Source organism: Pelophylax lessonae, assembly GCF_965119305.1.
Source record: "Pelophylax lessonae genome assembly, chromosome: 8".
NCBI lineage: Eukaryota > Metazoa > Chordata > Amphibia > Anura > Ranidae > Pelophylax > Pelophylax lessonae.
This window is the reverse complement of record NC_138775.1, coordinates 119,155,608-119,179,152: the sequence shown is the minus strand read 5'-3', so window position 1 is coordinate 119,179,152 and position 23,545 is coordinate 119,155,608. Positions and strand designations below refer to the sequence as shown.

Here is a 23,545-nt window from a genome sequence, read left to right as displayed (position 1 = left end):
GCTGAACTACAGAAACATGGCCGCCGAACCGGGAATCACAGAGACCACGGAAAAATGGCGGTACCAGGCGGCACTGCACGGGACCCCGGACCGCACTGGACCCCAGGGAAAAAAATTACAGACCCCAGGAGAAGACCCCCTAGGGACCCCCCATTAGCACCCAGGTACATACACCCCTAACCAGGGACAGCGGCATCACCCACCGCTCCTCCAGCCCAGCACCATGTAGCCCCCCTACCCAATTTCACCCATGCCCCCAAACAGGGGCCAGGGGTAAGGGGACACGTGAGGGCATCCAAATTTAAGGGGGAACCCCGCAAGGAGGAGGGGGAAGCACAAGGGGGAGGAAGGACACGGGGCCGTGACCACCCCAACAATTCCGCAGGAAAGGAGGGGGGACACTTCTCACCATACCACGGTCCCCAGGCTGGCGCCACTCCCAGCAGTCCACCGCACCATCTTGGAATGGGGGTGCTGCGGCCTGAGGTACGCTGCAACTCTGGTCATGACTGCTGTCCTTGCGAGGTGTTTCATTAGCCGGTCAGCCCCCATCAATTGGGACTATGTCTCAGCCAACTTAGCTCAGAGCTAGTAGTTGGGCCGTGCTCGCAGGCCAGACTGGGAAGGATCTAGAATATCCAGTGCATTGCCCCAGTCCGGCTGTTTGTAGTTCTCACAGGAAAAGTTGATTGTAGTTAACACAGGAACAAAAATAATAAAGAAAAAGTAAAACAATTGGATTTTTGTAAGAACTTACCGTAAAATCCTTTTCTCTGAGTCCTTTGACAGATGCAGCTCTCAATGCTTCTTCACTATTGGGTTATGCGCCATCTACAGGAGTAGACTAGGCAGTGAAAACTTTTCACTCGACAAGCCTATAGGGGCTATCCCTCACGACATAACCTCAGACACACTGTGCTCTCCAATCAGTTTCATAGCAAGCAGTGAAAGAAGACCGAACCAACCCCATTTTAGAGGGGCGAGAGCTGCGTCTGTCAAAGGACTCAAAGAAAAGGATTTTACGGTAAGTTCTTAAAAAAATCAAATTTTCTCTATCCTTCTTTGACAGACGCAGCTATCAAAGCTTCTTTGCTATTGGGACGTCCCAAAGCAGTGTAGGCATGAGGGGTGGGAAAAAGCAACCAACTGTTAAAGTACATCCAAGGCTAAAACGTAGCCAACAGGGCGACAAAAAAAAAAAAATTCACGCCCATAAAGAGAAAACTAAGTCTCTTTGTTAAACAGCAGCCTGCAAAAACTTGCGGCCAAAGGAAGCATTGGAGGATGCCAACAAATCAACCTTGTAGAATTTGGTAAAAGTGTGCACTGACGAAGAAGTCGCCACTTTACACACCTAAGCAACAGAAGGCTGATGGCGCCCTCACAGGGAAAGGAGGAACCTGACCCCTTAATGAATAGGCCTTAACAATAGTCTGCCTGATCCATTTTGAAATGGGTGCAGCAGACGCAGCCGAACCCTTACGAGATCCCTCAGGAAGGACAAACAAGGAATCACATGTCAGAAAACACTCCGTGGCTGACAGGTAAACCCTGATCGCCCCAACCACATCCAGCGAATGCAAAGCAAATCCCTTGGATGCTTGGGCATAGCACAGAGCAAAGGCAAATCAATATCTTCATTGAGGTGGATAGACAGATTAGGTCGTAGAACAACCTTATCCCCATGAACGAACGAATAAGGTGAACGGCAGGACAGAGCCGCCAACTCAGACACTCTGCGAACAGAAGTAATAGCCACCAAAAAGGCAACCTTATGAGACAACAAAGGCAGAGATATCTCCCTAATATTTTCAAACGGGGCCATTGAAGAATAGACAACACCAAATTCAGATCCCACGGTGGCAAAGGGGATCTCCTTGGCGGAGACAGATGACACACCCCTTAAATAAAAGGTGCGGATCAAGGAATTAGACGCCAGGGGATGTTGGAAGTAAATGGCTAAGGCCGACACCTGACCTTTAATCGTACCTAAAGCCAAGCGTTGCTCAACTCCCTTCTGCAAGAAGGCTAAGACCCTCGCCACCGAAAACGAGCGAGGATGCAACTCTTGTGACTCACACAAGGCAATATACAACTTCCAAGTACGATGATAAATCTTCCTGGAAGTAGCCTTCCTAGCTCTCAACAAGGTAGGAATTAGTGATCGATCGATTATCGGCAAAACCGATATATCGGGGGCCGATATGAACTTTACCCGATATATCGGAATCGGCCTTTTGATTTACCGATATTGCCGATATTTCGGGAAAGTGCTGTACCGGAGTGATGCCTGCAGCTAGAGGCATCACCCCGCTACTGGTGTCCATAGCCGATGTAATGACAACCGATGTGGCTTAGAGGCTGTCATTCCAAGGAGCGGGAGGGGACGCCCCCCCTTCCTCCCCGGCTCGCTCGGGTCTCCTGTCCCACCGGCAGACCCGGGAATCCTACCTTCACCGCCGCCGTCTGACCGGGTCTCCATTTGTTTGAATTTGGCGCCGCCGAGTACCCGGAAGTGATGTCATGAAATGACATCACTTCTGGGTAATGGCGGTGCCAAATTCAAAAAACTTACAGCATTCAAAACAGCCAAACTTGGCGATTTGAATGCTTTTAAGTGCAGAGGAGGGGTTTGGGGTCTTTTAGACCCCCAGATCCCTCTACAAGAGTACCTGTAGACATTAAAAAAAAAAAATTTAATGTCCAAAAATATCGGCCAATATCGAGCGATACCGATATCCGATGACCAAAGTATCGGTATCGTCGGTAAAAAAATGATATCGGTCGATCAATAGTAGGAATCACAGAATCAGAGAAGCCTCTGTCTCTTAAAACCTGGCCTTCAACAGCCACGGCATTAAAGCCAGCGACCGTAAAGCAGGATGGAAGATCGCCCCTTGAGACAGCAGATCCTCTCTCAGAGGCAGCCGCCAGAGAAGCTCGACGACCATCTTTTCCAGGTCTGCGTACCAAGACCGGCGAGGCCAGTCTGGGGCCACCAGAATCACAAACTGCTCTACCTTTTTGTTCAGACGAGACGCAAACAGATCCACCTCCGGAGTTCCCCATTGGGCACACAGGAGACGAAAAACATCCGGATGCAGGGACCATTCCCCTTGATCAAGAACTTGATGACTCCGGTAATCCGCCTTCCAATTCTCCACACCTGGAATGTGAACAGCGGAGATAGCAGAAACATGTGCCTCGGCCCAAATCAGGATCCCGGCCACTTCTCTGGCCGCCCGGACACTCTTGGTGCCCCTCCTGATGATTGATGTAGGCCACAGCCGTGGCATTGTCGGATTGTACCCGAACCAAAAAGCCGTGCAGCCGAGGCGTCCAATGGAGCAGGCAGAGTTTGATCGCTCTTAGCTCCCGGACATTTATCGGTAAGGATGATTCCTCCGGCGACCACGTTCCTGGACACAAAGTGTGTCCAGTACTCCACACCAGCCCGACCACCTTCCCCAACAGCGGCAGAAAGGACCGGCCCTGGCTCAGAGCGGGCGACAGAAGCCACCAAGAGAGCCCCGACCTTGTGAGACGGCTTAGACATATCATTCTGTCCAAGGACTGTGGGTCCTTGTCCCACTTGACAAGAATCTCTGTTTGTAGAGGCCTTGCGTGAAATTGAGCAAATGGACCGCCCTTTCTGCGTAGCAAAGCCAGCACCGGGGCCAAAACCTTGGTGAATACCCTGGGAGTGGAAGCTAGACCAAAGGGCAATGCCACAAATTGAAAGTACTCCTCCACCCTCGTAAATAGGTATGTGCAGATACGCATCATTTACAGCTATGGAGGCCAGAAAGTCCCCTTGATGTAAAGATGCTACCACCGACCAAATGGATTCAATCCGAACTTCTGCATTTGCGGTTCAGAATTGGACCCACCTTGCCCTCCTTTCTGGGCACTGTGAACAGGTTTGAATAAAAACCTCAAAATCGTTCCTGCAGAGGAATCAGAACAATCACTCTCTGTGCAAGGAGAGTCTGCACTGTCTTCCTGAGATCCTTCAATCGATCCAGAGACAGACAGAGATTTGATGGAATGAACCTGTCTGCTTGTTCCTGAAAGTAACGCAGACGTCCCCCCACCCAGAATCGGGTGAGGATGCCCCTTCATGTAGGGGAGGATTTGTCCGCCGAACCGGACCAGCTGGTCTTGGGCTTACCCGACCAAGCCTTCCTGTTTCCTCCAGAGGCTCTGCATAGTTTACCATTTGCTCGTGCCCTCGCGGCACAAAAAAAAAACGCCTGTGAGCCGTGAAAGAGGGTCTTCTCTTACTGCAAGGTGCCTTGCCTTTGAGGATTGGGGTAGCAGAGAACTCTTACCCGCGTTAGGCCCTTGATTAACTCATCCAAGGAGTCCCCAAAGAGGCGTTCACCCAAAATAGGGAGATCAGTTAAGGCCTTCTTAGAAGCATGGTCCGCCAATCATCTCTGCAGCCACACCATGCGGCGTATGGCAATCCCCACTGCTGACACTCTGGCAACCAGGGGAGCCGCGTCCAGGGCAGCAGCACTCTGATACACCAGGCCCTATGCCATCTGGGCTGTGAGCTCATCAGAGCCAGGGGAACTGGCTCAGCGGCCGGTCAAGTTACCCCTAAGCACTGCAACCCATTCTGTAACCATCTGTGAAATCAGGACAGACGCGAATACAGGTTTAAGTATCGAGCCCACCAGCAAATGCAGGTGGCGGGAAAGGGATTCCACCCATCAGTCCACTGGGTCCGTAAACGCCGGTGAGACCTCCACAGGTACCACAGTAGATTTGTTCTGAAAACAGAGTGATCCACCTTATTTGAGACTGAGTCAGCAAAGGGATAACGGCGTTTAACCAGTTGCCGCCCGCCCACCGTCATATTACGGCGGAGCGGTGCGACCATTGTTCTGGGCCGCCGTCATATGACGGCGGCACTTTAAGCAGGGCAGGCGCGCGATCGTGTGCGCGCCGCCCTGCACTGCCGGTGTCGGCGTGTCCCCGGGACACCCCCCGTCACCGGCAGGGGGGAAACAGCCAATGGGCATGGCTGTTTCCCACGTGATCGGCTGTGTTCCAATGACACAGCGGATCACAATGGAGGAGCCCACAAGATGACCGCGCATGCGCGATCGGGAGCGCGCAGCGCGGTCATGTCGGTGGCGCTGTGTTCCGTAGGAACACAGCTGTCACCGGCAGTAGTAAACAGTCACTGACAGTGACTGTTTACTATGTGATCGGCTGTGAATCCATTCACAGCCGATCACAAAATGTAAACACAGAGCAGTAACTCACTGTTACTAGCTCTTCTCCCCTCACACAGTTTCCAGTGTGAGGAGAGCAGAGCCAGAAACAGTGAGTTACTACTCTGCACACCTGTAAAAGTAAAATCAAACTAATAAAGGTCCCCACACAGTCCTCAGCCCCCCCCCCCCCCCCAATTGCACCTGTCACCCAACAGTCACCTCATCAGTGCCCAGAAATTGACACCCATAACGTTTACATGTGAGCGTAGCAGCGATCGCAGGCAGAATCACAGCGATTCTGCCCGCGATCCGGAAATCATTGCAAATCGCGGGACGCCTGTGCGTTGCCCGTGGTTTGCAATAGCACCCCAAACGCTGTGCGATGTTGCCGCCATTTCCGCCTGCCGAATCGCGGTAACATTGCGCAAACATCGCATGACGCCCAAAAAAGGTACAAGAGTTTCTTTGGGGCGTCATGCGTTGTTTGCGCGATGTTACCGCAATTCAGCAGGCGGAAATCGCTGCAACATCGCACAGCATTTGGGGTGCTATTGCAAATCACGGGCAACGCACAGGCGTCCCGCGATTTGCAATGATTTCTGGATCGCGGGCAGAATTGCAGTGATTCTGCCCGCGATCGCTACGCTCACATGTGAACGTAGCCTAAAGTTCACTGGTCACCAGAGACTGCCATCAGTACCGCCGTGCACCATCGCCCGTCACCCATCGGTGACCATCGCCCGTCACCTGTCACCCCATCAATCACCGTCACCTGTCACCCCATCAGTCATCGCCACCTGTCACCCCATCAGTCATCGTCATCTGTCACCCTATCAATCATCGTCACTTGTCACCCCATCAGTGATTGTCATCTGTCACCCCATCAATAATCGTCATCTGTCACCTCATCAATCATTGTCACCTGTCACCCCATCAGTCATTGTCACCTGTCACCCCATCAGTCATTGTCACCTGTCACCCCATCAGTCATTGTCACCTGTCACCCCATCAGTCATCGTCACCTGTCACCCCATCAGTCATCGTCACCTGTCACCCCATCAGTCATCGTCACCTGTCACCCCATCAGTCATCGTCACCCCATCAGTCATCGTTACCTGTTTGCCATATACATGCAACCATTTACCGACCGCCTAACGACTATATGCGTCGGCCATTAAAAGCTAAATACTGGGGTTATGGCAGCAGATAGCTGCCATAACCCCGGTATTTTTTTAAACAGCGGGCGGTCGGCTTTCAGATAAGGATGGTCCCAGTGGCGGATTCGCCGCAAAATTACCCTTATGGTGCAGGGGAAGAGGTGCCCCCCCCCCTCCCACCGCGCGTCCCAGACGTTTTCCCAGCTTACCGGATCCACCGGCAGCAGGGAAAACTATCCGGTCCCGGATCCTTAGAGACAGGAAGTCGAGTGAGGGCAAGATGGCGGACCGGAGCTACGTCAAAAGTCGTTGCCTAGCAACCGGTTTAAAGGGCCGGTTTTTTTTTTCTTTCCTTTTTCAACAATTTTTTTTTTCTTTTTTAGTGTAGTTGTGAGGTGTGCGGTCTTTTTGACCCCAGATCTCACAATAAAGAGGACCTGTCATGCCTATTTCTATTACAAGGGATGTTTACATTCCTTGTAATAGGAATAAAAATGATCAAAACATTTTTTTTTTTAAACTGTGTAAAAATAAAAAAATAATAAATAAAATAAATAGGAAAAAAATAAAAAATTAAAGCCCCCTGTCCCCGTTAGCTCGCGTGCAGAAGCAAACGCATACGCAAGTCCTGCCCACATATGTAAACGGTGTTCAAACCATACATGTAAGGTATCTCCGCGATCGTTAGAGCGAGAGCAATAATTTGAGCAGAAATTTTTAAAATGTTGCCTATGGGGATTTTTAAGTAGCAATGTTTGGCGCCAATCTGTGAGCATGCGCAATTTTGAAGCATGACATGTTGGGTATCTAATTACTCGGCTTAACATTATCTTTCACATTATGGAAAAAAATTGGGGTAAATTTACTGTTTTCTTATTTTTTAGTTCAAAAAAGTGAATTTTTTTCAAAAAAATTGCATTTGGAAGTCTGCTGCGCAAATATGGTGTGATAAAAAAATATTGCAACGATCTCCATTTTATTCTCTAGGGTCTCTGCTAAAAAACATATATAATGTTTGGGGGTTCTAAGTAGTTTTCTAGCAAAAAAAATTATTTTAGCTTGTAAACACCAAGTGTCAAAAATAGGCCCAGTCTTAAAGTGAATAAATGGACAACTTTGTGAAAAGGGCTACTTGGATGTTAGGTGTCTGTATGTGGCTAGGCTGTGTAAAAGTGTTACACATGTGGTATCGCCATACTCGGGAGGAATAGCAGAATGTATTTTGGGGTGCAATTTTGCTATGTACATGCTATGTGTTAGAAATATTGCATAAATGGACAGCTTTGTGTAAAAAAAGTGTTTTCATTTTCTTTCCACAGTTTCCAAAAACTTGTGGAAAAAAAATGACAAGTTCAAAAATTATACGTTGGGCTGTTTTCTTTCCAAAATGGGGTCATTTTATGGGGTTTTCCATTGTCCTTGTGCTCCAGGGCCTTCAAAAGTGCGATAGGTTGTCAGGAAATTATATGTGTAATTTGTGCTCCTAGAATGCCGGACGGTGCTACTTGGATGTTAGGCCTCTGTATGTGGCCAGGCTGTGAAAAAGTCTCACACATGTGGTATCGCCATACTCAGGAGGAGTAGTAGAATGTGTTTTGGGTTGTAGTTGCAAGTATACATATGCTGTGTGAGAGAAATAACCTGTTAATACGTCAATTTGTAAAAAAAAAAAAAAAAAAAAAAAATCTTCATTTTGCAAAGAGTTGTGGGAAAAAATTACAACTTCAAAAAACTCACCATGCCCCTTATTAAATACCTTGGAATGTCTACTTTCAAAAAAGGGGTAATTTGGGGGGTATTTGTACTTTCCTGACTTTTTAGTGTCTCAAGAAATGAGATAGGCCTTCAGTACATCAGGTGTGATCAAGTGTGATCAATTTTCAATGAATAGCACCATAGCTTGTGGACTCTAACTTTCACAAAGACCAAATAATATATACTTATTTGGGTTATTTTTACCAAAGATAAGTAGTAGTATAAATTTTGGCCAAAATTTGTGAAGAAAAATTACTCATTTGCTAGATTTTATGACAGAAACAAAGAAAAATGCGTTTTTTCACAATATTTTCAGTCTTTTTTTATTTATAGCACAAAAAATAAAAAACCCAGTAGTGATTAAATACCCTCAAAAGAAAGCTCTATTTGTGTGGAAAAAAGGACACAAATTTTTTATGGGTACAGTGTTGCATGACTGAGTAATTGTCATTCAAAATGTGAGAGCGCTGAAAGCTGAAAATCAGTCTGGGCAGGAAGGGGGTGAAAGTGCAATGTAGGCAAGTGGTTAAAGCACTTTTGCACCACTAGCATGTGCTAATTGCACCATTGCTTATTCACCAGATCGCAAAAGTCTTCGGGACAAGGGAACACCTGACCCAACTTCTGGGCTTATGCGGGAGCCAAAAACTACCCGCTGTCCTGACTGTGTGGGCTCATCATCCATTTTCAATGTTTCCCTTACTGAAAATCAGTGCTTCCACCTTAGTGCGTTCCCGCGCTACAGCCGAGGAGGACATATCCTCCTGACCATCTGACTGCGAGGACAGGGATCCCTCAGGGATGGGATCGTTCGTGGCGACCATATCAGGCTCTGAATCAGAGGACCTGAGAAGGCAGTGGCCATGTCTGGGTAGCGACTCGTTTTATCACAAAGTCCACCTTTGACGCCAGATTTTTCAAAGCTGCAGACAGACACATGAGAAACTTCGATCCGGATAGTCCGGTATGCGCACTAATAAAGTAAGAGGGGATTTTTACCTTGGGACTCCATTTTGCAAGTTTTAGAAAAAAAAGAGTGCACTGCCCCTTCAAATCGCGGTCCGCACCGCTGTAACGCGCTGCACCTGGAGCCCCCCTTAAAGGGTGGCAGGAGCAAAAGTGTGCCGAGGAATACCCAAAGGAACAAAACCCCTTACTTTATCACCTCTGAAAAGTAGCTGCTCTGTAGTGTAATCTCCAGCATGAAAACGTCTGACAGGAAGTGACATATCACCACTAGAGGCCGCACACTGCCTGTGTAGCCTCAGGCTGCAATAAAATCGTGCCAATGGTAAAGTATAGGAAGCTTAGGGAAAATGGCCGCTGCCCTTTCACAGTGAGAGCCTAAGCACACACTTAAAATGGCGGCCGCTAGCGCTGCCATTCGGTCAGGACCCAGGCATGAGGCCACGGCGGGAATCCACCTAAAGGGGCCCCCCAGGACAAGGTAACATTTATTAAACCCCCCCAGGCGTCAGACGATGACTATAGCGCCCCCAGTGGGAGCAGGGAGGGCAGGGCCTGTCCTGATAGGCCTAGGGGATCTTTCAGAGAAACACAGCCCTGTTATCCCCAGGAGTGGGCCCACATCTTCCCCTCAGAGGTCTGTTTCAGGGACACAGGGGGCATTGCATCACTCACCATACCATGGACCGGGTGGGCTCCACTCTGAAGCAGCTCGGATCTCCCACCCTGAGTGGGGGTGCTGCCAGCCAAAAGAGGTACGCTGTGACTCAGGGCGTTCCAGGTTGATGGGTCCCGGCGAGGCATCCGCTCGCAGGCTCGTCCCCATCCACCGGGGCTCCGTCGTGGCGACGCCACAACCTGGGCAGACCCCAACCTGCTCACGCTCGTTGGCCAGGCTGGGAGACCGTAAGGATCTAGATTATCCAGTGCAAAACCTCAGCACGGCTGTCGCTTGTAGTTCACCCCTGACACTAGCTAGCGATAGTGAGTAAAGATAAATAAACGTATACATTCTTAAAACTTTATATAAAAACTGAGACCGGAGTCCCAGCAGGAAACCTAGGTCCTACTCCTTAACTAGGCAGCAAGAAACTGATTTGAGAGCACAGTGTGTCTGGGTTTATGTTGTGAGGGACAGCCCCTATAGGCGTGTCGAGTGAAAGTTTTCCCTGCCTAGTCTACTCCTGTAAACGCAAAAAGGGTCCCAGTCAAAAAACTGGTCAGTGGGGGTCGTCCTTCACCGACTCACCCCAAAAGGAGTGCGTGGGGAACCTATGGGAGTAGAACCATCAAAAACAAAATGGAATGGGAGTAACCATTCACAAGATAAGGTGATACCCACGCAGTGTGAAGGGTAAAAAGAAATACTTTATTCAAAAATGTAAAATTAATAACATATTGTCACACATATCTGCAAACACAAATCACAAGACATGACATTAACATGATTAAAAGAACATCCCAATGACAGTGAAGGTGAATAAATACAGGGGATATGTCACTCACAGCTGTAGAATATGCAAATATCAAAACTCCCGCTATGCTGTGAAACACAATAGCAATGTGATAGTTAGCATTAATTGCATGACTTGGAATCAATCTGAAAACCACAGTAAGTGTATCACATTTCAAAAAATCTGATTCAGTATTGTAAGTGTGGATCGCTCTTCACAGTGCTGTATTTCAGATAAAGCAACATGAGCTGATCCAATTAATCAGCATAGTAAGAGGACACACCTAATGAAACATTTGCTGGTGTAAATACACAGTCCAACCAAAAAGAGATTCTGAGACTGACTATGGGTGAATGGAAAAACAGTATATTCCACTGATGTCAGGTATTCCAATCAAGGAGTATAATGAATGGAAGTTCAAACACACATCCACATTTAATAGACAGTCCAGTGCAGATATCAGAACTCCCACTATGTAGTGAAGCACAATAGCAATGTGATGGTTGGCATAAATGACATGACTTGAAGTCAACTTGAAACGTGAGTTAAGAACCACAGTGATAAGTGTATGACATTTCAAAAAGTCAAATTCAATGTTGGAGGTGTGGGTCGCTCTTCAGAGTGTTATATATCTGATAAGTACAAAATTCATAAACAATAAAGTGCATATATAAGTAAAGTGCATTCATAAAATGTCCATGGTGCAAACAATGCAAATGGTGCAAAGATTACTGGATAGTAGTGCAGTCCAAAGTAAATGGTTCCCTTGACTGGAACTAAAGTGCTGGAAAGGTGCTCAAAATATTCCACATCGGTGCCAAAGTGCTCTCAAGGAAGAAACCCTTATGGGGATGCACTCATCAGACCTTGGATATAAACAAGCCTAAAACTGTTACAATATTCCCTGGATGGATGGGTCCAGCACAGCCTCCAGGTACCTCTGTTCCAGCTCCTCTACGCTCTCTCCTCAATCATGTATTAAAAAGAAGGGGAAGGAGCCAAACATAGTGAAGCCCATAGGGTGTTTTTATTCAATAAAATATAATAAAACTATTAGCTGAGGAGCTGGAACAGAGGTACCTGGAGGCTGTGCTGGACCCATCCATCCAGGGAATATTGTTACAATTTAAGGCTTGTTTATATCCCAGGTCTGGTGAGTGCATCCCCATAAGGGTTTCTTCCTTAAGAGCACTTTGGCACCTATGTGGAATATTTTGAGCACCTTTCCGGCACTTTAGTTCCAGACTGCACTACTATCCAGTAATCTTTGCACCATTTGCATTGTTTGCACCATGGACATTTTATGAATGCACTTTACTTATATATGCACTTTATTGTTTATGAATTTTGTATTTATTGATATTATGCACTGATTCACTTTATTATCATTGACAATTTTATGCCTGTTAGCGCTGCTTTTAGATTGATGTTTGGATATTCTTGGTTCAGGAGGGATTTATCTATTTGTTTCATGCTCACTTAGCGCGGGTTTTAACACTCTTAGTTTTTACATATATCTGATAAGGCAGCATGAGCTGATCCAATTAATCAGCATTGTAGAGGAACACACCTGATGAAACATTTGCTGTTGTAAATACAAAGTCCATCCAAAGGGAGATTCTGAGATGGACTATAGGTGAATGGAAAAACAGTATTTTCCACTAATGTCAGGTATTCCAATCGAAGAGTATAATAGCTGAAAGTTCAAGCACACATTCACCTTGGATGGGCGGTTCAATGCAGATAGAGGGGAGCCTAAGCAGGATAATATTATATCACCCAAACATGGGGAGTGTGATACTCACTGCTTCTTGTCACTTGTGCCCCCAATATGAAGTCCCAAAGTTGACCGTGACCAGGCTGGTGATAAGAACTTAGGAGCCAGCTTCAGAGTGTCCAAATGAAGTATCTGTGTTAGCAAGGGAAGAGGAGGCTGAAGAGGGTGATCCCATGAGCTGGCTTCTCCTTTTTCCAATATAAAGTGCGGTGAGTATGGTAGCTACCGCCCATCAGTGTCTCTCCACACACATCGGTTTGTAAGGCTTCACAAGCAGCTCAGAGCACACCTGCCTGTCATCTGGGAGTAACAGCCGTCACTGGATGAAGCGTTTCATCCGCCAATCGGCAAACTTCTTCTACTCCTGTAGATTTTGCATAACCCAATAGTGAAGAAGCATTGAGAGCTGCGTCTGTCAAAGGACGATAGAGAAATTCCATTTAAATAGGAAAAATCCCAGGACCGCAGATCCCAGCAGAGAGCCAGGTCCTTACTCCTGAACTAGGCAGAAAAAAATGGAAGTTCTACAGCAAGAAGTGATGGTATACCCTCTGGGACGGCCCCAGGGGCGTAACCAAAAAGGTTTCCGCCTATTCCTACTCATAGAGAGCAAGAGCATAAGCCCAATGGTCTGAAGAGTTGAAGAAAAATCCCATTTATTCTTTTTTGGCTTGTTTACAAGTAGTCAACTTTTTCTCCTCAGAGGTGCTTGAGAGTAGTTAGAATAGTGATATACAAATACCTTAATGGTAATTCTAGCATAGGGGAAAAAACTTTTTGGTTTCAGGGAGCTTAGGAAGACACACGACCACACAATGAAATTGAATAAGCAATTTAACGTTAAATTGCGTAAGCGGTTCTTTACTGTCAGAGCGGGATGGATGTGGAACTCCTTTCTACAACTGGTGGTGTCAGCAGGAAGTGTTGGTAGTTTAAAAATAAACTTTAAGCAAATGGAATATATAGAGATATGTGAAATGGTATTGACATAAACACACAGGTTGAACTGGATGGACGGATGTATTTATTCAACCTTACCAACTATGTAACGACCTCGGAGCAGCTGCCCCGTTGACTGATATTGCACAAATGCACCGTGTCTGATCGGGTTTCAGGCAGTGAGTCAGCCTCTGCGTTGTCTGTGGGGGACCAGGAGGAGCAGGTGGAGCAGCTAATACTAAGATCTGTCATTCAGGGTGCCGGGCACAGAGAAGTCTGTGTAATGGATGGTTTTAATTATTTATGTTTTAATAAAGCAGTGTTAAGCAATGAAAGCTTTCCTTTTTTTTTTTGTATTTTCATATATAACAGAGTGGACAAAACCATAACAGAGGGCATTTGGATACCCTGAAAGGGGATTGAGAAAGCACTTGGTTACCTACTTTTTTTTAAAAGGGGTCATCACAATGTGGTTATTGCTCCTTGGATTGAGAGAAGGCACTGGCAAAAGATCAACCAGGGGGCTTGGGGACACCAATGTGTACTACGAAGAGTGGCATAGTGGTCGATAATTTGAAGATTATCACTGAAGGATTCACTTTGAAACTGTGGATATATGAGCGTTTTTTGCACTGGATAAGTATATTTATATTTGTTTTGATTGCAATGGTGTGTCCTACCTGTAGATTATTTGGATCTAGGATTGGAGGTTCACATTTACTAAATTATCTGCTACAGCAGTTAATAGTGCTCCTATGAATGGCATGTTACTGTACAGCAGCACACTGATGGTACTATTGCACTTTTATTTATTTATTTTTATTTATTTCAGGTACTTATATAGCGCTGTCAATTTACGCAGCGCTTTACATATACATTGTACATTCACATCAGTCCCTGCTCTGGAGCTTACAATCTAAGGTCCCTAATTCACATACATACACAGTACAGCCAATTTTTTTTTTTTTTTTTATTATACAGGATCCAATTAACCTACAAGCACGTCTTTGGAGTGTATTCTGAGTGTATACTTTTATTCTGTATTGTAGAAGTTTAGGTTTCTATATATCTAATAGTGTTTACACATTTAACTAAGGATATGTAGAGGAAGATTCTTTCCTACTTTGATTTCTTATAGTCGATTGGATATTACATCTAAAAAGCTTCATGCATTATCTATTTTTTACTTTTTTACACATGTATATAGGCCTTGTACTTGTAAGGTTCATCTCTAAGGAGATTTCATATAGTGAATTGGATTTCTATGTATTAGGTAGCCACCTACTGCACTTTAAATGGTGTATTTTTGTTTAGGAGTGCTGCACCTTACTAATGCTTTGACACACTACAGCATAATGCATCATGTAATGTTGATATTGTGCAGAATTGTAACGTATTCCGTACGATGGAAACTGATTTGTGTTTATTTGTTCATAGACCCATTTTTCCAGTGTATTGTTCCTAAAGAATGGGACCATTGGTCCCAGAAATTCATTGGTGGGATGAGGGTTATGTCATCATTCAATTAATCTATGACTATGTACACATTTTTTCTACAGCCTTTATAGTTTTTCAGTATGCTTACTTAGCATGATATAGAAAGGGACACATGACCGGAACATCAGTTCATTAATCTGAATGTAAAGCCAGGAGGGATAGGCTCAGTTTGAAGAGCAAAGAAAATTTGTTTTTCTGACTTTTGTGTACATTTTTGTGTCACTTGAACATGTATATTGAATAAAAAAAGTTATGTTTTACAAAATACAAAAGAGTCTTTGATGTTGGAATATATGGTACCTTGAAAGTCTGATTATATTCAGAAGTTTTTATATGGAGTTAGGGATGTTTGTATTTTGACCATAGGGGTGTGCACTGCGGCCTATTGCATTAGGGTGTACACCCTAAAGCTCAAACACTAATGCCTTTCTCTGCAGCATCAGTTGCACTAGACAGTGAATGAATGGGAAATGCCCTGTGCTAAAGAAATTCCCGTTTATTCACAAACTGAAGCATAGTAAACGCAGCTATGAACACAGTGAGCGTGTTCACTTAGAAAAGGAAGGGGTTGGTAAATGACATTTTCTAGCCCCCCCACCCCCCTGTTCTCTATTCTGAAACACCCCCACAGCAGCTGGGTGAAAAGGAGAGGAGGGAAACCAGCCACACTGCGGGGGGAGGTACAACAGGGGGGTAAGCCTGGCTAGGAGGGGGAATTGGCACTGCACATAGTGCACGCCTATGACTTTGACCAAACCACTTGATTGAAAAGGCCATAAATCGAATGAATTTCTTTGTTTCCTTTTTTCCTGGCAATTCACAACTCCTGTGCTTCTAGCCTTACAGGTTTGTTTTAAAAAAGGCTGACTCGTGGAGCATAAAAGCATGCTAAATCATAGATTGGCTGAGCATAGGTTCAATGTACTTTGGCTTCAGGTTTAGAAATGTCATGACTGTCAAAGTTCTTACCGTTCTTCCTGAATTGTGGGAGAAAGGGCAATCATTATGGAGCAGTCCTTGGCTGTCATGGCCACTCTGTACTGCTGAATCTGAGGAGAGAGTGAGACATTGCAGGTGACAACTATGTTCAAATACATTCAAATCCCAAACATTTTTTTAGTGTGAATAACAAAGATAGATCTTTACATAGTTAGTCAGATTGAAAAGGAGACATATCCATTAAGTTCAGCCATTAGGCAAATTCCCATAGAATGGTAACCAGCAGTTTTCTGCACTGGAAGAACACCAGTCATCACTAGGACACATAGAAAACAATTGTTCTCTATGTGTCCTATTAACATTGCAACGCAGCCTGGAGCTTCACTACAGTGATCTGCAATAAAATGCAGACATGCTGCATTTTATCGCAGCACACTGGAGAGAACGACATGTTACTGTACAGCAGCACAGCACTAGTTATAGATGGGGCAGTGGCCATTTGTTTGTATAGGTGGAATACTGGTGAGGGGATGCACTGGGCACCTTTGCTGCCATTGTGCTTGATGCTGGGTGTCCAGTGTGCCCCTGTGCATTTAAGGAGGGGTGGGCTACTTCCAGGCTCACCTGCCCTCTGCCTATCCATTATAATGCATGTGCTTCCACTGTGAAGGCTCTCAAAATGTAGAGTTAGGACTGCAAATATTGGGGTGCCGTGAAGAGGCTCTGCAGCTTACATATAAATTTGTAAATGTGTTTAAACTAAACCCCTTTTTTTAACACATACCATTAGACAGGTTAATTCGGTTGGTTGCAGACTGGTTGGTAAGAAGAGCTGGAAATTTTCTTTGGTATGCCTCGCCCTTCTATGTGCTCCTTACTGCAAAGGCCAGTTATAGGTTGGAGCAATGCCCATTTGTTTGTGCTGCTTTACAGTGACATAAATGAAGTGTCACTTTTGTCACTTCAAATAAAGTTTGTTCAAGAAAAAAAAAGGAGCTGCATATTGCACAACACTTTTACCCTGGCAAATGCATATTTTCCAAATTCTGACCAAATCTCCTTTCTAGACTTCCTCCTCTCGAAGCTAGAGTTTTTGGAAGGAACACGTACTAGAAGGTGAGTTCAGCTTTACGCTGGATCCTTCCAAGGATGCCTCGGAAGGGTCTCTCCCAATTATCCATAGCTGCCCGCAAACGACTTAAGAAAACCTCACATGCACATGGGCCCATGGACATATGACAAATTCTATACCCCCATGATAGGGATTATTCAGAGATGTATAGTAACAAAGTAGAACTACTTAAGTACTGTACTTAAGTACCGAAATGCGGTATCTGTACTTTCCTAGAGTAGAATTTTTTTCTCCTACTTCTACTTTTACTTCACTACATTTTTTTGATGATTTCGATACTTCTACTCAAGTATTTTTTTTTTGTGCTGCATAGTTACTCGTTACTTTTAAAAAAATTACCACTGCCAGAACAGTAGATGGCAGGTTGCATAAAGCTCAAAAAAATGTGTATAATGTCATTTGTAAATCAGCGCATACGAAAATAAAGGCTGTGTATAATAAAAGCTGCTATACCAAATCTTTCCAATAAAGAGAAAATATGAAACAAACAAATAAATTGTGCTACAGCGCTTAAAGTGCATCAAGAAACTACAAACAAACACAACTTGGCTGTGCGAATAAAGTGCCTGTGCAATCGATATAATATCATTGTTGCCCCCAGTGCCCTGCCCACACTCCACACAGTATCAAAAATAAAGTGACATGAATGTGCTAAAGCCTAAATGCAGTGAAAATAATTATTCCCACAATGTAACAGTAAATTCAATTCATATAAAATATGACAATAAATCACAATAAAATAAGTTATGAAATAAGTTAGGTCAGGTGCGTGCAACAAGTTGAAGTGTGTAAACCTATCTATAACGAAAAGTCCATAAATGAATTCCAGTGTGTAAATCTAAAGTGTCACTTCACTTGTCAGATGCTTCCACCTCCTTCAGTGCTCGAGTGACCGACCAACACACTTAATGGTGGTGGCACTGGTGGATAGCGTCTGGGTGGCACTGTGGCACTGGCACTGACTGCACTGGTTCAAAAAGCCATATATATTTAATTATTTCAATTCTCAATCTCATAGGTCCTCTCCTCATAATATATTAATAACTTAGGTGATGAACTTCTTGGCGGCCCTGGCAGGATGATGGGGACACCCGCCACTTCTGGAGCCGAGCCGCTGTGATTCCCCAACATGTGACAAAGTGACAGCCAGGAGATCTAGTGGCTAGTAGTGCTCAACAATACCGCTTTTATATATAAAAATGAAATAAAATATACTGACTCACAATTTAGTAGTAGGTAGCGTGTAGCAGTAGGCAGCACAACTCAATTCAATCAATCCCACAGCCTCGCTCGCACCGCGGCCCGCGGAATCACTGTCATGATCATCAAGTTAAGACCGCACAGGAGGAGCCATGCTGCCGTCTTCCCGCTCGAGGTCTCTGCCTCTAGACGTGTTGTGTGTCACTCAGACTCCACCCCTTAGGACCCTTACTGAGAGGAGTTGTGACGCGGGCGGCCGGACGCGGGAGCAGGACTCGGAGCATTTTCTTCGTTATCTCATCTTCTTCTCTATGAGGTGAGTGAGGTGGACCGTGGAGAGGGCCTAATCCTTGCCATGGCAAATGTGCCATTTGAGAATCAAATAATCAATATAAAATATTAATATATTATATACACACTGGTCATGGGTGGCTTTTTTGAACCAAGAAGAGTGAGACTGACGGCTATGATGATTATCCGACCATCCATGGTCCATGGACCATAAGTGTTGTGTTGTGGTGGTGCCTGTGCTTCCTGCGGCCTGCCTCTGCCTGTGCGGCTGTGCCTGCACTGCAGTGGCCACTGGCAGTGGCACTTGACTTGAGCAAAGCAAATGAGCACTACTAGTGTGAAGGACAGGTGGTGGAAGCATGTTCTGACAAGTTCTTATAATGAAAATAATATAGACAGCTTTTTGAACCAGTGCAGTGCCAGTGCTACTAAGGTGAGAGGCAGAGAGAGAGGCTATCCAGTCCACCACTTTACTTGAGCAGATCACAGAAGAAAGGTGGAAGCATCTGACAGCAAGTGACAAGCACTTCTTAGATTGCACACTGGAATTCAGTTATGGACTTTTCCTTATAAAGTTTAGTTTACACACTTAAACTTGCACCTAACTTATTCACAATCACAACGTATTTTATTGTGGTATTGTCATATATATTTTATATAAATTACATTTACATTGTGGGAATAATTTGCACTGCATTTAGCACAGACATGTCACTTTATTTTTGATACCGTGGGTGATGATTTTGAATACAAAAAGAATATATATAATTGCAGGCACTTTATTAGCATTTTTAGCACAGCCACTTTGTTAGTAGTTTTTGATGCATTTTTCACTTTAAGCGTTGTAGGTTTGATGAAGCTGGCCTGGCACATCATCATCAATTGAGCAAATCAAATCAAACCGCGATTAAGAAGACTGAGCATGCTCCTGTTCTGCCTTTTGATCAGCTGAAAAGATGGACGAACCAAAAACACCACCTTCCACCCCTGGCCCTTCAACTTCAAGTGATCTGCCTGGCTGTGAGAGTGAGGAAGCTCAGGAAGGAGACCACCCCTGGCTTTAAAAGGTGGATGCTTTAAAAGGGGAAGGGAGGGACATACTTTATCTGTTTTTTGTTTACAAAAAGTTACAGCCTAAGGAATTGTGATTGTCCTTTAGGTTAATCATTTGAATAAATCATTTGAAATAATAAAAAACAATATGATGTTCAAACTTTTGACTTCTTTCTTTAATAACTACATAACACAGTACTTGTACTTCTACTTTCAGTACTTGAGTAGAAATTTTTTTTCAAAACTACTGGTACTTTTTACTTTTAGTACTTAAGTAGCAAATTTTTTCAAAAAACTACTTGCAATACTTAAGTAAAAAAAATGTTGAATACTTTAGTACTTCTACTTAAGTAACTTTTTCTGCGAGCACTTCCACATCTACTCAAGTCACTTTTTGATCGAGCACTTGTACTTTTACTCAAGTAGAAATTTTGAGTACTTTATACAAGTCTGGGATTATTCCATTCTTACGCACATGGAATCTACACCAGGATTGAATTCTGTTAAAACATGGTTCCTTGCCTATGGTTGTTGATAAGGTGACTGGGCTTATCGCCCTTCTGGACCATGCCATAGTCTCTAGCCTTACAACTATTTCTCTTACCACCTAAATCGAGATATTGGTTTTAATTTAGGAAAACTACTTAAGAAAACTTTACATGCACACCAGCTCATGGACATATGGCGAATTCTAAACACCCATTATAGGGATTTTTCATTTCATTCTTCTGCACATGGAACCTACACCAGGAATGAATTCTTTCAGTTGAGACACGGTGCCTTACCTATAGTTGTTGATGTGGTAATTGGCCTCATTACCCTTTTGGACCATGCTGCAGTCTCTGTAGACTTACAACTGTTTCTGTTACCGCCTAAATTAAGATATTGGTGTCTTAATGAGACGATACTCCATGAGCCCAAAGTCTACTGACCCAGTGAAGGAGTTACAGGACTTCTTTGAACTTAACAAAGACTTGGGGCCTAATTCATAGTACCACTATTTGTTTAACGCTGGGATTTTTGCGAACCGGAGAATCTGAACGTCTGAAATCGGTATTCAAAGTACGGCGGGCAGCCAATAACGTCTAGTGCTAGATTCATTAAGATGCTACAATGTCAGGGCGCGACTTAAAAACAGGTCAGCTAAAAGCTAGACTAATGTTTTGCCATTTTTTATGAGTACCCCCAAAAATCCCAAATCACTGTGGAAGGTGTGGGAGCTCATTTGGAGATGAATAGCTTTTAAACTGTGTCAAAAAATGCCCTAGAAAGAGAGATTTCGGCAAAAATGTAGAAAGTAAAAATAGCTCCTCAAGTCCCGAGCTGCAAAAGAGCGAATGTGCGCATGTGCAACGCCAACTAAGCTCCAAAAGTTCCACTGGACCAAACTCAAGCATGCAGATTGTTGAATACGAACAAAAAATCCGCTGTATCGCCCATGTAAAATGGAAAGAACTGGCGGATTACAAAAAAAACCCACAGAATTTATTCCTTAGTAAACACCATCACATTACCATGTTCTAGACACCTTTCCTGCTCAATCAGATTTCACTAGAACAATGTTACATCGAACCTCCACATTATCTAGGGTATCACACAAAATATTTAATCGGGAAGCATGTACCCACATGGAAGAAAAAAATATTAAAAATATATTGTTAAGATTTTTTCCTATACCAAATACATAGGAATTTTCTTGGAAATGCTACAATTCGGGCCATATTAAATATATTTGGCAGAATTTTGGTCTCTAAATATATTGGAAATGCATATTTCTTCCATATGGGTATGGCCAAGCTTGGGCATTTTAGTACACATTTTCCTGCAGGTATATCCCCATACTTGGCTAATTAGCAAAGTATGTTAAAGGAACAAATAAAACTCAATCTCTCAATATTGCTAGATATTGACTTTATGTGGCATCTTTTGGATTTAGTTGATGTCTTTATATTAAGAGTTTGGTGATACACATGGCTATGTTAAACAATAGCAAAAGTACTGATGCAAGCATTTGGAGGGTTAGAAAAAAAGGGTTGCCCATACAGAAGGCTCATTCTGGATTCGAACTCACAAACCTACAGCAGGAAGGCAGACTCCCTAATCATTGTGCTATTTCTCAGTACTTACAACTCCACACTTATTAGCCTATGTTCACATGTTGGCATTGTTATTATGGACCTTTTGAAGGGTTTTTTTCCCAGGCGTTTTTATGGTCTTTATAGCAGGTGTTTCACAGGCGTTTCACATGCGTTTTTGTGCTGCCATTTTTAGATTGATTAGAGATCAATGGGAAACGTGTGTAATCTGCCCAAAAAGAAGCTCATGTACTTTTTGCAGCGTTGGGCGTTTTGCTCACGGCGTCAAAATACTCAAATGTGAACAGGGTGCATTGAAATGTATAGGATTAGTCTTGTTATACGTTTTGATAGCGGATCCTAGAGCAGACAAACTCCCCAAAAGCGCCCCAAAACGGGCTACGTTCACATGTCGGCGTTGTGGGCCAAGTAAAAATGCCTGTAAAACGCCTGCAAAAATGCCTAGAAATAATGCCTGTAATAGCAACCACACCAAGATGTGAACGTAGCCTAATGATGCATAGGAGTGCTGAGCCTGATTTTTGCTACCTATATGTTCAATCTTCATTCAAACAACAATCTGAACTCCCAAATAAATGCCAGTCAACAACCCCTCCTCCCACCCAAATGATTTTAAACCCAAAATGTGTGTTACAAGATTTTTTAGAAAATCTCTCTCTCTCTCTCTATATATATATATATATGTATACATCATGTAATTGTAGAGATATATATGTATGTATACCTGTATATAATCATTATAAATAATGTTAAGTAAACAAAAAAAAAACATTTGTTATTTCACATATATACACATATCTGCATACATACAGACATATATGTATTTGGTTTGTTTAGGTGTCTCTCTCTCTCTCTAGTTTTCTATTTGCCTTTTTTATTCAACTGCGCATGCTCGAATATAAACACAGGACACACAGAGTTCATTTTTCTCCTGGGCGTTAACATTACTGGATGCGTTTTTTACTTGATTATATAAAAAACACTCAGACATGAGATAAGATTTGGCCTGGCAACAGGTTCAATATATTGTGCGTGCGACATGCTTTATGTTAAAGATTTGGGGGCCTTTGTTGTTTTTAGGTGGGAGGTGGGATTTGGCTGTGTTGGCTATGTCATGTCTAAAGACACATAGCCCACTTGACTCTTTGTAAGTATTTATTGGTTTTAACATAATTGTGTATTGTTTAGTCAATCTGCACATGTATCTGAATATTCTTGGATCTTTGTCAATGTATATGCTCCAAATGTTGTACAAGGTTCATGTTTGCATTTGTTTACCATTTGTGTGGTTTCACTGGGATACTGTGGAGACTGTGCACAAAAAATGTCATGTTAAATGTTAGAGCTGTGTATCCGGTTTGTAATAAACATCGATGGTGGTGGGCGGGCATGTTTCAAATGTCTTTGCCAAACATTGTTCATGTGTATAAATAAAAATATATTTTTGTCTCCACAAATGAATATAATTTATTTCCTATGTTTGATATACATGCAGATTGTGTCTAGGCACTGGTTCTTTTTGTTCGTGAATTCGCTAACAGTAGAAACAGCGTTCTCGCATTTCTAAATTCAACCGGAAATTACACTATTATTGGTGGCACACGTTTCCGGAATGTGTACAGTTCCTCCCGCAATTCTGAGAAAATGGCACCAGCGCTCTATACTGCAGATGTTGTGGCGTTCATCTGCAAGGTGGGGAGGGGGTTGGTGGGGTGTGTGTGCGAACATGAATGTGCGACATTTGGGGGGGAGGGGGGCTGTCGCCTATCTAGCGGGTGTCCACGTAATGTTTGGTTGAGTGATACATTCCCACGCGTGCACTTCTTGTCTAATAGACGTGAAGACCCTGTTATAGAAACTTCCTGTATGTGAACCTGTTCCTATATCTATAGTGACATAATCTTTATAGCTATGTCGCGTGTAAGTGTATGTATGTCTTTGTGTGTGTGTGTGTGTGTGTGTGTGTATATCTCTAGCTCTCTCATATATATACATCTCTATATATAAATATATATCTCTAAAAATATATATATATGTCTATATACATGTCTCTCTCTCTCT

At 43.7% G+C, this 23,545-nt stretch overlaps 1 protein-coding gene across 1 annotated transcript in view; it reads right to left on the bottom strand.

Moving 5' to 3' along the window:
• IPPK (inositol-pentakisphosphate 2-kinase) overlaps positions 1-23,545 on the bottom strand; it is a 957,415-nt gene that overhangs the window by 41,812 nt on the left and 892,058 nt on the right. The window contains exon 12 of the mRNA XM_082265219.1: positions 15,743-15,822. Coding sequence (XP_082121345.1) covers positions 15,743-15,822 — 80 coding nt within the window. The remainder of the gene's footprint in view (positions 1-15,742; positions 15,823-23,545) is intronic.